This window comes from Capra hircus, chromosome 5, assembly GCF_001704415.2.
Source record: "Capra hircus breed San Clemente chromosome 5, ASM170441v1, whole genome shotgun sequence".
In the NCBI taxonomy this organism is placed as follows: Eukaryota; Metazoa; Chordata; class Mammalia; order Artiodactyla; family Bovidae; genus Capra; species Capra hircus.
In genome coordinates, this window is record NC_030812.1 from 7,210,269 (window position 1) to 7,226,641 (window position 16,373).

General features: G+C 38.0%; 1 protein-coding gene across 8 annotated transcripts in view; it reads left to right on the forward strand.

The window, feature by feature from the left end:
• Window positions 1–16,373, forward strand: part of NAV3 (neuron navigator 3) — a 619,023-nt gene that overhangs the window by 362,048 nt on the left and 240,602 nt on the right. For all 8 annotated transcript variants that reach the window (XM_013963653.2, XM_013963652.2, XM_005679745.3 and 5 more), the window contains exons 4-5: window positions 78–150; window positions 3,206–3,389. In XM_013963653.2, coding sequence (XP_013819107.2) covers window positions 78–150; window positions 3,206–3,389 — 257 coding nt within the window. The remainder of the gene's footprint in view (window positions 1–77; window positions 151–3,205; window positions 3,390–16,373) is intronic.

The following is a 16,373-nucleotide window of genomic DNA, read 5'->3' on the forward strand; positions in this document are numbered from 1 at the left end:
TCTGGCTTCATTCTAGCTCATTTATGTACTTACAAATAATCTTCTAAGTTACTTTTTCACTGCTTTTCATGTTGCAGATTGAAAATGTTGATGTCTGCCTTAGTTTTCTCGCAGCCAGAGGAGTAAATGTTCAAGGTCTATCTGCTGAAGGTAAGAAAAAGCACAATTGTCACAAATGGCCTCTGTGTTTGAAAAGACTTTTTATAACACTAGAAATGTCAAATGAGAGTACCTGGGCCCTTAATATAGAGAAGGAAATTAGTCAAGTTTCCAGAATAATAGAAACATAAGTTCTGTGGTTATTAGTATATGCTTTCATTATGTAGCTGTGTTCCAGATTTTGTCAAAGTTGTTCTTTACATTCCTGAGTATATGGAAGGGGGGCATATTAACAAAATATCTTTATGTTATAACGGATAAGTAGTACTTTCAGAATATTAAGTAGATGGTGGATAGATACTGCTGGGTAATAGATGAACAGAAATACATTTAAATGGTGTAATTAATGCTTAAATATTATTTTATCAATAACAATTCTATAATTTGATCAAGTTGGTAGTCCAAGCCTAAATATTTGGTTAAGTTTAATGAAGTCCTCAGGAATTCTTAAATAATTAGTATTATTAACTGTTCTTTGTAAAGGCCTTAACATTTTTTTTTTTTGGCCTTAACATTTTAAAAAGTTTAAAAGATCATCACTGACATTGAAATACAGAAAACAGGAAAAAGACAACTAAATCTGTCACTTTTTTTCCTGCATTCTTTTTCTTCAACGTGTATTTTTAGGAAATCTTTTCAAAATTTTCAAGTAGTAATAGTAACAAGAACAATTGTCCCAACATTATGACGTATCAATTCCTTTGAGATCTAGATCAGCAACAAACATCTTTTAAATTAGAATTTTAATTATATTACATTAATCCCTTTTGGCAATTTTTGTTACTTAATGTTTCTACTACAGTCAATTTACTCTGCAAAGCCTTCCCGACCCCCGCAGATAGTATAAGTATCAGATAGGTCTAAGTTTTCCAAGTTCTACTGCCATTGGAAAAATAGGAGTTGTGTGACTTCTGAAATATTATGAACGTGAACTAGAATGATTTACTTTTCTCAATTTTTCTGTACTGTTTAAATTTTATTTTGAATTTCTTCTATCCTTTATATGTTTATGTCATGATGTTTAATATTAAATTATATACTTAATGGCCAAAACTTAGGTTTAAACCTAACTCATGGTTCTGTTACTTAGAATAATATTTGAGAAAATTCTCCAGAATGATACTTTACTTTCTAAGAGGTCGAAAGTAGGTGAGGAATGTTACTATTTGTTGGTCTTCTGTCTCTTCCTTTTAACATGACATCTTTTTATTAACATAAGCCTGTTACTTTTTATCTATCTCCTAAAAATATATGAATAGTCAAAATGATTTTCTGTATTTATTTAACATGAATAGTAATAAAACAAGAAGTTTAAAGAATATCTTTCAATAAGATTCACAGGAGAAAAATAATACTTGCAGGTTCACCCAAGAAAATTTATACTTTCTCACTGTAGCTTCATATTGATCAAGCCTATAGTTATGGCCCCTGTGAGAAAGGTTGGGGGTTATAATAACTCAGCCTTATTTTATATGAATAATTCCACTGCATAGTGTGTGTGTGACATTATAAACCATCAGAGGGCAAGACATTTAAGTAGTTTATTAATGTTTCTAAATTCTGAAAAGAAGGCAGAAAACCTTGACCTCATAAGAGGATATATTTTATTGCCAATGGCAAGTTTCATTTAAAGTGTGATTATTGGTTGCATAGCATTATATCTAGCTTTACTGGCCTCTATTTTTCTAATTCTAAAATTATAACTCCAGAAGAAAAAAACTAGCTCATGTTATGGCCTACTTTGTGCATTTAATTTTTTCTTCAATGTTAGAAAAACTTACACAGGAGCCTCATGTGTTTAGAACTAGAAATTCTACTTATTCTATTATGCTTATTCTACTTACACTATTATGCATGCATAATAAGCATGCATCTAAAGCCATGCATAAAATGATATTAATTATTTCTTAATATGTAATGTGAATTAAAAATAAAAGAATTGGAACATTAAAGTGGATAACTGTGGTGCCATCTGCTCTTTGGAGGACAAATGCATAGTTTTTTAATAAATCGGTTGGTGGGTGATTTAGAATGCTGCTAACAGTTATTATGAGGTATACGCATATAGCATCAGTGGAGAAGGAAATGGCACCCCACTCCAGCTACTCTTGCCTGGAAAATCCCATGGACAGAGGAGCCTGGTAAGCTAGAGTCCATGGGCTCACTAAGGGTCGGACACGATTGAGCGACTTCACTTTCACTTTTCACTCTCATGCATTGGAGAAGGAAATGGCAACCCACTCCAGTGTTCTTGCCTGGAGAATCCCAGGGACGGAGGAGCCTGGTGGGCTGCCGTCTATGTGGTCACACAGGGTCAGACACAACTGAAGTGACTTAGCAGCAGCAGCAGCAGCATATAGCATCAGTATTTATAATGCAGGCCACTGAGCATATAAGTGGCTTTCTTTCTCTAGCTCATGGGCATCCCTCCGCTGGCAACAGCTGTGTGCATTTGTGAGGGAAAATATGTATGTGTGTGCGTATGCTCAGTCACGTCAGACTCTTTTGAGACCCCAATATACTGTAGCCTGCCAGACTCCTCTGTTTAAGGGATGTCCCAGGCAAGAATACTGGAGTGGATTGCCACTTCCTGCTCCAGGAGATCTTCCTGACCCAGGGATTGAACCTGTGCCTCCTGAATCTCTTACATTGGCAGGCAGATTCTTTACCGCTGACCCACCTGGGAAGCCCATTTGAGAGATAAACAGAATGATAAATCAAATGAGGAACACAAACCAGAGCGCCTGTCCATTTGCATGAAGAAGCTAACTCGAGAAAAACTGTAGTTCAGGGTCAGCAAAGAGCATCCCTTGAGTAAGCTTTGTTCTCTCTCTGAAATTTCGAAGCTATGTAAAAATGTTAGCATGTTTTAGAAAATCAGACTTACTTAAATGTGTGACTGAGAAAACCAAGTTTTATTTCCGTCTTCAAAGATTTAGTCTATTAAGGGTCTATTGGAAGCAATTTGCAAACTGCTTCTAGAATTTCTGTTGTTAAAAAAAATAATTTTATATGATACTGTTTTTATATTTTCCGCTTGATACAGAAATAAGAAATGGAAACTTAAAAGCCATTCTAGGGCTGTTTTTCAGTTTGTCTCGCTACAAGCAGCAGCAGCACCACCAGCAGCAGTATTATCAATCCTTGGTGGAGCTTCAACAACGCGTCACCCACGCCTCCCCTCAAGCAGAAGCCAGCCAGGCCAAAACCCAGCAAGATATGCAGTCCAGGTAAGGGAGGGAAGTGGGGGATGTGTTTAAAATGAATTTACATCACTGCGAGTCTGTGGGAGCATGTAGACACAGCCAGGGTGGGATGCTGGCAACTTGTTTTTATAAGTTTTTGTTTGTGAGTTTGGTCACCATATTTATGTAGCTATATCAATGTGATGCGATTATTTGACTAATGTTATAGAATTTAAAACCTCTTTTGCTTGGATAACCAACATTTGTCACTTTTTAGGTGAAATATTTGTGTTTGTTTTCTACAGGTGATGGTGGTTTGTATTGAAATGTGTAAAGTGTCTTTCTTGTAAGCTGTGTGTCAGTTACTGTCTTCTTATTTAGAATGTACTTTTGGAGTCCTGGTCTCCAGTTGTATAGTTTTCTTTTGTCGATGCTTCTGATTGGTTAAATCATTAAATCTGTCAAAAAGTTTAGGCCTGTTAAACATAGGAGTTTGAGTATGTGGGACCATGCTGTTTGGATGTGAGATTGTATGTGTGCGCATCTGCGTACGTGTGTATGTGTGTATTTATATACACAGGTTATGTTTGTCTTACTTGAGTCTGTGGGTACATGTAGACACAGCTAGGATCGAGTGCTGACAAACCATTACAACACCCTTTTTACTCTTTCATTACTGTTTTTTTCAGTTTGGAATTACATCAGTCATGATTCAGCCAGAGAAGCAGAGTCAGTAAAAAATAGTGTTAACAGATTCATTGTAAAGAATTGATTCATGTGACTGTGTGGCTGGCAAGGCGAATCTGAAGCCAAACCACAGCCCAACAGAGAGGACAGGTTGACACTGTGAGCCTGAGCCAAAACTGCTATAAACAGGTGGAATTTCATCCCTCCAGGAGGCTGCACTCCTGCTTTTAAGACCTTTCAAGGAGTGAATTGGGCCTGCTATCCTAGCGATAATCTAGGATAATCTCCTTTACTTAAAGTCAAATGCTATGGTTTTAGACCACATCCACAAAATGCTTTCACAGAAAGACCCAGATTGGTGCTGAGTGGGACTAAACAAACCTAGCTAAGTTTGCACGTCAAAAAATGATCACTGAACAAGATTAACAGGTTTCATGGAAATCGTTTATTTGTTTCTGATCAGTGTTTGGGTTATCAGCTCATTAGTTCTATCGCATACAAAGCTGCGGTTGTTTTTCTTAAGGAGAGAGAATGTCCAATACAAAAATACTCTTTATCATCTTCTAAAATATACACATGTATCAAATATATGTAAATATTTAACTTTTTCCATCTTAGAAGCCAAACCTAAAACCTAATAATACAGTTTGCCTTGAGTTTGTTTTTGGCAATTAGTACTGACTGAGAAAACTAATATAAAATTCCAAAATACGTTCACAAACCATTTCCCACTTATTGACAGATAGCAGTTCAGAAATCTCCTCTTTCGTCTGTCAACCCCTCCTTGCTTCACATTAAGCAATATTTCTGTCTCTGTACAACCATGTAAACTCTACTTCTTTTGGCAAATTTTACTCATTAGTAAGTTATTAATAAAGAAAAATTATAGTTTCACCAAAAAATTTGGGATGTACTACAAAGGCTGTGGAGTGATAAGGGAATATTTGTTTTTACTCAGTAATGGAAATGTGCTTCTGCTTTTTAAACTTGTCTTGGCATTTTGTGATGTTGTGTGAAACTGTTCAGGAATCAAAGTGAAAAAAAAAAGATTTATAGTATAAGTTCTTTGGATTTCCTTAAGAATAGAGGAGAAAAATAAAACATACGACTTATTAATTTTGGGGGTGGTGGGCTAGATTTTGAGACCTGCCAGAAATAATATTTCTTAGAGTTTGGTTCAAGCCATTTGAATAGACAAGAAGCAAGAATAGTAGCTAGAAAAATACAGGAAGTTAAATGGTATCGTGCAAAGAATGTTGACTCTGGAAATGAGATGAGCTGTCATTTGTCACTTCTTTTCCTCACTCTTCTTCTGTATGAGCCATTGGAGTCTCTTGCCCAGCCTTCTCAGTGGTTATAACCCTTTGGGGGAGATCTTTTTTCTCTTCTTGCTAGATATGCATGGATATTATAAAGCTGTATAATATTTTAAAATATAGAACCATGTATAGAATAGGCATGGCCATTTTACAGCATCTTGCAGAGAGCTATCTTATTTTTTTCAGCGAAATGTTATAAAAAGCATTGGGAAGCCCATTCTTTTCACTAGTGTCCTTTAATTCTGGGATAGCAGGGGAGTTCTTTACCATGAGCGCCACCTGGGAACCCAGACTTAATTTTTTTCTTTTGATAAATTGGATTTAATTACTTTTTGGATTGGTAATTTAACAAATCAGGGTACTTACTGTACTAAATGTAGTGCTTAGTTAGGGTCATGATAAAGAGGAGCTCAAAGTCTTCATTTCAACAGAATTTATTATATGTTTTAGAGAATGCTCTATTTCAGATATTAATACTTATTTTCATCTGTGTAGGCTTGATAACAGAGAAAGCAATGGCACCCCACTCCAGTACTCTTGCCTGGAAAATCCCATGGACAGAGGAGCCTGGTGGGCTGCAGTCCATGGGGGTTGCTAAGAGTCGGACACAACTGAGCGACTTAACTTTTACTTTTCACTTTCATGCATTGGAGAAGGAAATGGTAACCCACTCCAGTGTTCTTGCCTAGAGAATCCCAGGGACGGGGAAGCCTGGTGGCTGCTGTCTATGGGGTCGCACAGAGTCAGACACTACCGAAGTGACTTAGCAGCAGCAGCAGCAGGCTTGATAAGCAATCTAGATCTGTTTCTATCAATTACCCCCTCCAAAGTTAATAATAAAGTGTATGTTTTATTTTTCTCCTTCTCCATTCTTAAAGAAATTCAAAGAACTTACACTATAGATCATATTTTTCACTTTGATTCCTGCACAGTTTCACACAACATCACAAAATGCCAAGACAAGCTTAAAGAACAGAAGCACATTTGCTATATTGAGTAAAAACAAATATCTCTTATCGTTCCATGACCTTTTAGTACATTCAGTTTTTTTTTGGTGAAACTGTAATTTTTCTTTATTAATCATTCACTAATGAGTAAAATTTGCCAAAGGAATTAGGGTTTACAATGTTGTGCAGAGACAGAAATATTGCTTAAAGGTTGCTAAAATATTACTTAAATATTGCTAAAGGTTGATATAGTGAAATAGTATATGATTATAATTTATGTGAACTGAAATGTGATAACATATTTAAGCATTTTCAAAATCTGTGTTGACAGTATACATAGGAAAGGTTTAAGTCTCCATACTAGAGAACCAAGGTGATATATGTGAAAAAAAATCCCAGTGACACATTTCTCTTTGTTTGCTTGACATGTGAGTCATAAATCATGATTTATGAAGATTTTCTGTTGATTTCAAAGCTCTTTCCAAGCGAACGGTTTAAATGACTGGTTCCTATATTATTCTAGATATTTAGCCAGAAAATGTTCTTATATTTTTCTTGGTAGACCTGAAAGGATTTTAGTGCACCTTGTTTCATGAGAATGTTTTTGTTTTGTTCACTTTATTAAATAAACTGGCATAACTGCCTAGATTTCCACAATATTTATTTTGTACACTAAGAATTGCTTATTTGTTTTGCTCTTTTGAGCATAACACTAAATGTTTCCATTTGAACATTTCTCATGCAAATAGACATTTTGATCTATAGGTTAACAAGTAAAATATACAAGAGAGAAAATCAAATGTGAACCGAGAGAAATAGAGTGGGGGTGGCAAACTCTCCTCCGACTTCTCAGCTTCCTCTCTCCTCTTGAGTGTGTGTTTGTGGTTGTGTGGCTGTGCGCATAGAGCTGGGCACAGGTGCCTGTGTGTGTCCTGTTCAAGGACAGATCTTCTTGTTGAGAGCTCACCTCTAGGATCGGACTGCCTGTGCCTGGCTCCCAATTCCACCTCTTTCTGGTTGTGTGACTGTGGGCAGCTTACCTGACCTCTGTGTACTTCAGGTTCCCATTTGCTAAAAGGGCAATGGCACCATTATCATGAGGTTGTTCTGGGGATTCACTGGGTCAGAATCTAAAACTCACTGCACACACCTGGCAGATGTCACTCTTCTGCTCAGAGCCTTGAGATGACATCAAATAGCCTCAGCTTGCTCCCCACTTAGGAAACACGCTGTGTCTGATTCCTTTGCCTAGAGTGCTCTTCCTCCGAGAGTCACTTGGCTGAGTGTCTCACTCCTTCAGGTCCACTGCTCCTGTGTCACCTTCTCACCAATGGTGACCTTGACCATTCTGCTAACACTACAGGCTGCCTATCCATCCTGGTGCTGTACTTTCCCCTCCTTTCCATAGCCCTGATCACTCTCTAGCCTAAAGCATATTTATTACGTCATTGTTTGTTATTGCTACTTCCTCCGCTCCAGATCGTAAGCCCTGAGAGGAGAGTAGTGTTTTTATGTTTTCATACTTTTCGAGGGATTAAACAAGAACGTTATACACAGGAGGTGCTTAGTAATGATTTCTGAAGTGATTTAAGGTAAAAATGAATGAATCTATTATAGCTGCTTCTAATTTTAAGAAGGAAGACTCTAACATTTAAAGTTGCAATGGTAGGTCATTTAAAATGGAAATTGTGTATATTTATAAAAATACTATATTAAAGGTAAATGTATTCTGGATTCTTAGGTGGTCCTGATATAGTTAGTTTCAGAGTGGTATGTAGTGGAACCATCAGACCTTATCTGGATGCATGAAATTATTCGCCTCATCCTCACTGATCCCTGAATATATTCCTTTTTGGTCTTTCATGAAACATGTGAGAAAGAAAGAAAATGCATGTGAAAATATAGCTAAGAAATTACATAGGTGATAGAGTATTAGAGGGAGTGATAACAGATCTTTCTGAACTAAACTAAGAGCTATTTGGGAAATTTGGGAGATTATGATCCCCACAGAGGATCATTTGTCCCTTCTGCTTTTCATTTTGTAGGAGGAAGTCAAGAATGTGTCCAGTTGCTGTTTAGATGAACTTACTCCTTCCTACAGGACTCACAAGTCAAATTGCAAAATCTCTGGGCACATGCTTTTTGAGTGACTTGCCTGCTCCCTTTACAGCCCCTTGCCAAGGTTCTTGTGACCCCTACCACACACATTGCTTTTGGAACCCTCTTCCATGAAAGACATTTGCCTTCCCCTTTTCCAGGAAACATCCTTTCCTTCTGGGAGATTCATTGTGAAACTGGGGCAGTTTACAGCTTTTCAGCCTGGGGTTATAAATCTTGAGAAATGTAGAGGAAGTTTAATTTAAGATGACAGCAAAGCTCTGGTAATTTAAGCCCTCATGAACCCGGCTTCAATTAGCTGCTTAATTCAGCTCTGTGTTGTGGATTATAGTGTGCTCTTCAAAAACGACGGTGAATCAATTAAACTTTAAAGAAAATGAAACAAACAACAAAGATGTTTATGAATCTCCTTTTTAATATCAGGATTTTCTTATTCCCAGAGAGAAATAATTGAAGGGAAAGAAATTATTCTTTGATTGATTGATTGAGGAAACCAAGAAAGGGTGTAATAGTAAGAGTGTATATGTACACAATGCTTATGTTCTATGCTTTTATTCAGTGTTTTTAAAGCTTGACAGCTATTCATAGTTCTGCTGTGATGACGGCGTATCATCTCTATAGTATTGGTTATTTTAGCATCTGGCAAACATGGCTTTCACTTCTGCCTACCAATTCCCAGTGATGTGGCATGAGCCAAGTTATTTTAACCTGCTCAAATAACAGTGTTCCTACCTCTAATATTGGAATGGTGACAACTTTTTCAAAAAGGTATTGAGAAGACCACAGGACATAATTTTTATTTAAAGTGCCTCCTTAACGCAACTCTTAGTGTGTAATAAACACTCAAACCAACCATTTTCATCTTCCCTCCTCTCACTTTAAGGTCATATCAATGTATAATAAAATTACAGATCAAAATTAATACCTCAAGTCAACCTCTTCACTCTCCCTTTCTTTCCCACTTTCTCTGATCAGTTCTGTCCATTACACTTCTAACTTCTTTTATGCATTACATAAAAGTAGTTCAAAGTATATCCTCACAGTTTAAAAATAATGACCCAATGCTCAGAGCCTCCCAGGCCTGATCTAGCTAAATGGAGGTAGCCCCATTCATTATTTTAGGTTATTTCCTTTAGTAATTATTTCCCTATAGATAAATCAAATGCTACTGCCACTATTTTTTATTCATTAATTGGATCATTATTTTAAAAATTATTTATTAATTTGGCTGCCTCAGGTCCCAGTTGCATCTTTCCTTGCAGCACACAGACTTGCAGCTGTGGCACGTGAGCTTAGTCACCATGTGGCACGTGCAATCTTACTTCCACAGTGGTGGTGTTCAGTCACCAAGTCATGGCCAACTCTTTGCGACCCCATGAGCTTCAGTACACCAGCCCTCCCTGTCCCTCACCATGCCCTGGAGTTTGCCCAAGTTCATGTCCATTAAATTTGTGATGCCATCCAGCCATCTCATCCTCTGTCACCATCTTCTCCTGCCTTTGACAGGCAAAATATACTCCAAGATACATTCTCCAGGCAAGAATACTGGAGAAGGTGAAAGTGAAAGTCGCCCAGTCTTGTCCCACTCTTTGCAACCTCATGGACTATACTGTCCATGGAATTCTCCAGGGCAGAATACTGGAGTGGGTAGCTGTTCCCTTCTCCAGGGGCTCTTTCCAACCCAGGGATCAAACCCAGGTCTCCCACATTGCAGATTCTTTACCAGCAGAGCCACAAGGGAAGCTGAAGAATACTAGAGTGGGTAGCCTATCCCTTTTCTAGAGGATCTTCCTGAACCAGAAACCGAACCCGGGTCTCTTGCATTGCAGGTGGATTCTTTATTGACTGAGCTATCAGAGAAGCTCACTGGAGTGGGTAGTCATTCTCTTCTCCAGGGGATCTTCCCAACCCAGGGATCAAACACAGGTCTCCAGCATTGCAGGCAGATTCTTTACCATCTGAATCACCAGGGGGTCCCTTAGTTCCTTGACCAGGGATCAAATCTACAACCCCTGATGTATGCACTCTCCCATCTCACCAATCCCCCATTACTATATTCAACAAATATTTATTAAGCACTTAGGTGTTCCTGGCACTCTTCTAAACATTGGAGTTACAGCAGAGGATAAAATAAATTGAAGAATCCTTTCCCTTTTGGAGATTATATTTAGTTATAAACAAACTATTAAAAAATATGTACTAGTAATTGAGCAGCTGTTGGTAGAGAAGCATAAATCAGAACAGGAGAAATAAGATGTTTTTCTGCATTTCAACAGGCTTCTGGGAAAGTCCTCACTCAGGTGATACTGAGCAAAGGGGGAAAAGAACTAGCTCTGCAGTTATCCTATAGAAGAGAGTGTCAGGCAGACAGAAGAACAAGAGCTAAGACCTTGAGTTAGGAGTCTATCTGTTCTTTTTCTTTTTCTTTTTTTTCAAGAAGAGGAAATAACCCAATTTGGCTGTATCAGAAAGAAGGACATAGAAGAAGAGTAGGCTATATTTCAGAGAAAGATCACGTAGTATGACCCCGTTGCCATTATAAGAACTGTGGATTTTATTCCAGGAGAGATGGGAAACTGTAATATGCCATGTTGCTGCAAATGGCGTTATTTTAAAGACTCTGATGCTAGGAGGGGTTGGGGGCAGGAGGAGAAGAGGACAACAGAGAATGAGATGGCTGGATGGCATCACTGACTCGATGGATGTGAGTCTGAGTGGACTCCGGGAGTTGGTGATGGACAGGGAGGCCTGGCGTGCTGCGATTCATGGGGTCCCAAAGAGTCGGACACGACTGAGCGACTGAACTGAACTGAATACATTTCAGTAAAAGAACAGGCCATGGCTCATTTAATGTTGCTCTAGAGGGATATTATAAATTGAGGGACCCCTCTTTGCCAGCATCTTTTCTCTAGAATTATTTAGTTGTTATAGTTAAACTTATTTCTTGTTTGTTTGGATGGTCAACTAGTTGGTTTGTTTATGTCTGGTCATAGAGTGAGCAGCAATAGTAATTGACATAAGTATTGAATTAATCTCCCTCTTTTTGTACCTCCTTCATCTCATCTGCAGTTTCCTAGTCCAGCCTCCCTCTCTCTTATGGACTGACAGCCCCCCTCGCTCTTAGAGACTGAACCCCCTCTCCATGTGTATAGTACGATGAGGCTTCCCCTGCTGTGTGTTCTCTATCAAAAATACGTCATTTATTTTCAGTTGCCCAAAATCTGTTGAAGCCTCCTGGTCATTGATGGCCCCTTTGATCTGTAATGATATCCTTTGATGTTATGAGCTTAAACCTTGACTATTTTTTATCAACATGTTATGGCATCACATTCTTGGACAGAATCATTCTTCATTCTAGTAACTTTATTATTTTCTTTAAATAAATGAAAATCAATTAGCTGAACTTATCCAGGGAGAAAATGAAAACATCGCAATTAGCTCTACCTTCCCAAGGGAACTGTGAGAATATATCTTTTAAATTATTAGACTTAGCCCTTAATTTAGAGATTTTAAGACTTGTGCTCTTTGTGACATACATGTCTAGATAAAAACAATATAAACCAGTGTTTCATAATTTGATAACTACCAAACATATTCATGTATCATCACAGAGCCACGACTCAATTAACTTGTGATTTATTTCTTGACTATTTTACTCCAGGACATTTTGATTTCCTGTTTATGTATTGTATGAACTTTGTCTCCCAAACACTAGAAATTTTCGTTCTGTTCAATCTTTGCTATTTCTGGAGCACTGTCTTCTCAAATAGGGCACTGGTAATGTTGAGTTGAAGAAGGAAATTGTTAGGTGAAAGACCAGGACACCAGAAGAGTGTCTAACAGGCTTTTTAATGGCGAAGCGCTCCCGGGGCGGGCTTCCCGGACCCAAACGAGGCAGGTCGAGGAAGTCTGCGCCCGGACCGTGTTGGGGGTGGTTTTTATATGTTTGTTGGGAGGGATGGTCAGGCTAGATGGACGGGGGTTCGGATAGGTCGCCAGGCCGAGGCGTCGCGGTCTGACAGGTCCTTCTACGTGGCTGGGGTGGGGCGGCTTTAGCTGGTGAAGTGTGCTGTCATTGGTCCCCGGGATCTGGGAGGCTCCTTCCGTTAGGGACTTCCCCCCGCCGGCAGGAGGGAGAGGAGGGGTGGCCCATCATGGCCCCCGGGTCCGGCCTTACAGAAATGACAACCCATTCCAGTATTCTTGTGTGGATAGTCCCCTGGATATAGGAGCCTGGTGCGCTACAGTCCATAGGATTGCAAAGAGTCAGATATGAGTTAGTGACTGAACAAATGTCGAGTTGATAAGTATATCTGCAATTTCATACCATATGCAATGATTATGTATTAATCTGTTTTGCACTACCATCTGTGTATCAGAGATTCAACTTATTGTCTTACAGTAGAAAAATGCAACTGTCACAATCATTTCAGTATAAACATCGAATACTTTCCTGTCATAAGGTATACAGAGAAAGCCAAATTATAATCAGAGGATGACAGAATAAGCAAAGAACTGAACTTGGGACACTTGCATGTTTCTGCAGCGGAGATAGTCTTGCCATGGGTCAAGAGTCTTTCTTGATTGCAAAGCGCACTGTCAGCGTTTTCCTTTTCATATTCCATGCCCTGTGCTTCTGCCTCTGGCCGCCCCATTGCCCACACCACGCCACCCGCCTGCACCCACATCTTTCTGGTTGACCTCTCAGTCTCAAAAGATGTATGAGCACAACCCTGTGGGGAGGACTCTGGAACAGAGTCCACCACCAGAAGTGTTCTGAGACCTCAGTCACCCCTTAACAACGTGAGACTTCCTGTACTGATGCTTACATTTGCTTTGCAGTAAATCGAGAGGAGCTCAATTGCAAGGACTCCTTGAAATCTACTTTCTCATAGACCTTCAAACATTTATATAATTATTTTATATGTCATTTTCATGAATGTGTATACTAAGCAATGATTTGTTAACATATTTTGTGCTTACTACAATTCTTTTTAAGTGTTCAGAAGTATTAAATAATCCAGATTTTTCACTCAGGGTAGTCTTTGCCAACGTTTGTTATTTTATTTATTTTTTTGCTTAAAATAGTAATAACCAATATATATAGAAGAGAATCTGAAAATTACTTTGCAGATTCTCTTCTATATATATACATTAGTTTTCAGATTCTTTTATATATATAAAATGGGCTTCCTTGATGACTCAGACAGTAAAGAATCTGCCTGCAATGTGGGAGACCCAGGTTCGATCCCTGGGTCAGGAAGATCCCCTGGAGAAGGGTATGGCTACCCACTCTACTATTCTGGCCTGGAGAATTCCATGAAAAGAGGAGCCTGACAGCCCATGGGGTCACAAACAGTCAGACATGATTGAATGACTAACACACATTTATACATGTTAACTTATAGCTGAATCACTTTGCTGTACCCCTAAAGCTAGCACAACATGAAATCCACTATACTCCAACAGAAATCAATAATTTTTTAAAAATAGTTTTATCTAACAGTATTGAGAGTCCACTTTTTGTTTTTTGAGGTAGTTGCATTAAAATGGACCTTTGGAATGGAGCACTGAATGCATTGGGATATAATTTTCCTCCACACTAAAAGTTGTAAATGGAAAAGATCCATGCAGCAGCATAGTGTTTTGAGCTACATGTAAGTAGAAGCAGTGTGGAAAACCTAATTTGTGGTAACATTGTGAGAGAAATATGAGCCTGGTTTCCTGAGTTCTCCTTTATCTTGAAGTTCTGCATTCCTAAAAGAGCGTGAGACTTTGATGCAGTAATATCTTATCCAGGCATCTCTCTCTGTAGTTACTGTTTTGAGGTCCCACAAAAGCAGACCATGCAGGTGGCCTGATTAACTGTCAGCTGTAATTTAAGATTCGACAGAGGTTGTAAGATATTTACATACCATATTTCACTAATAGGATAAGTTATCACAGTAACCTGTCTCATGTGTAATCAGGATGATATTTCAGCCACCCAGCTGCTAAAAAGAAACACATGTGGATGAAGGCTAAGTTTCTGACTCATTTATGGATTAGGCAATAACTGTTTTTAGTGACGTCTCAGCAAAATTTATGTGTAGGGACAATATATTTTTAAAAAATGCTCTGAAGTGAGTAGCTGTTACAAAATGTCTTAAATATTTTTGAATAAGGTACAAAAAGCCATTTTGAAGTGTCTGAACACTTTCCTCTTTTTTAGAGCTATTACCTTGTCAGTTATCATTTTATAACATTGCCCAATGATCCTACAGAAGGGAAACTATATCTACTAAAGGAAGAATTTGGTTTAAATAATATTTATTCTGAAAATCTGGCTTCATTTCTACCCTTGGCAGTCATAGGATATATAAGGAAATATATTTCAATCTATCTCAGTCTTAAAAAATTTTAGGGAATGTGCCCTATTGTCTTCAGTGTTTGTTATTTTGTATAAACATCCTAGTTTAAAACTTTCTTGCAATGTGTTAATTATAGTACATCTTGGGGAATTTATTCCTGATTTCTCTCAAGCCTTATTTAGTAAATTTGAAAGGAAATAATTCCTATCTTCTTCACATGATACTGACTTACAAAAGAAAGGTAAAATTTGGAGGTAAAAAATTACACCAAAATTTATGCTCAAGAAATGTCTTACCTCCTGTTATAAAATTTGTTTCTTTGTATTCCTCTTTGGCTCCTTGGGAATAGTGTTGTTAAGAGAACAATGTGATGTTATGATTAAGCATCGTTTCCCTTTCTTTGGGAATAGAGTACTAAAGGTCTGAGAGGGATTTTGTATAGGGATTTCCACTCTTAAAATATCTGTGTGACTCCAAACCTAAAGTTATGTAGACTAAAGGGAGGAAAGATAGTTGATTCTAAGATAGTTTTGTATAAAGTTTCTTAATATAGATGAGTTGTAAAAACCTACATAATATGAAAATTGCTCTGGTTAACATATATATAACCAGTTATATTTATTAAGTACATCTATTTTAAAAATTACTGTCTTTATGACTTGTTTTTATGTTTGATGAGCTAGTCACTATACAGTTGGGCATAGTCCAAGAATACCATATGGCTTAATGAAAAACAATATTGTTCTAATGATCTTTCATATATTACCTTAGAGCACAATGTTCTTTTTTATTGGTGATTTGAAAGCTCATATGTGACCTTTCAGCAAATAAAAGATTCAGCCCCCTCTGTGCACCAAGAATTATGCTAGATGTGCAGGTGAGATCTGTCGATGCTTTAATCTTTCACATCACCCACCAACTAACAGAGAAACTAGATGTTTAAACAGATGGTTCGGTGAAGTGTACAGACTACTACAACAGTGTACAGGAGTCCGAACAAAGGCCACTGGTGAAGGATGCCATTTCACACTCAGGAAGCTGCCACTTTTTGGCCGAGGCGGAAGTGAAAGTAGAAATGTGTTCTAGGTATCTCTTGCTATATAAAGTATTTTGGCCCAGAGTGATAATGATTTTCTTAGACTCATGGATAATGTAGGCTTAGGAGTTAGACAGGGCACAGCAGGAAAATCTTCTCTCTACTCCACTGTGTCTGGAACTTTCACGGGAAAGGGTGGAATGGCTGGCATGTCACAGACTGGTAGGAGGCAAAACATCTTTGATTGGAGAATCACTTCCAAGGTGACTTTTTCACTCACTTGTCCAGCAGCTTAATTGCAATAGTGACAGCATATATCCTCACCAGCATGGGCATCTCAGGGACATTGTACTTCAAATATGATGACCTACTGATCGAAAGCAGTGGCAAGACCACCCATCTTCAAAGGGAGAGTGGGTGGGACAAAGACCGCACATCTTTTTTTAATCATTAATTTTATTTTACTTTTAAATATTAATTTATTTTTTATTTTATAATTTATTTATTTTTTTTACTTTACAATATTATATTGGTTTTGCCATACATCAACATGAATCCACCACAGGTGTACA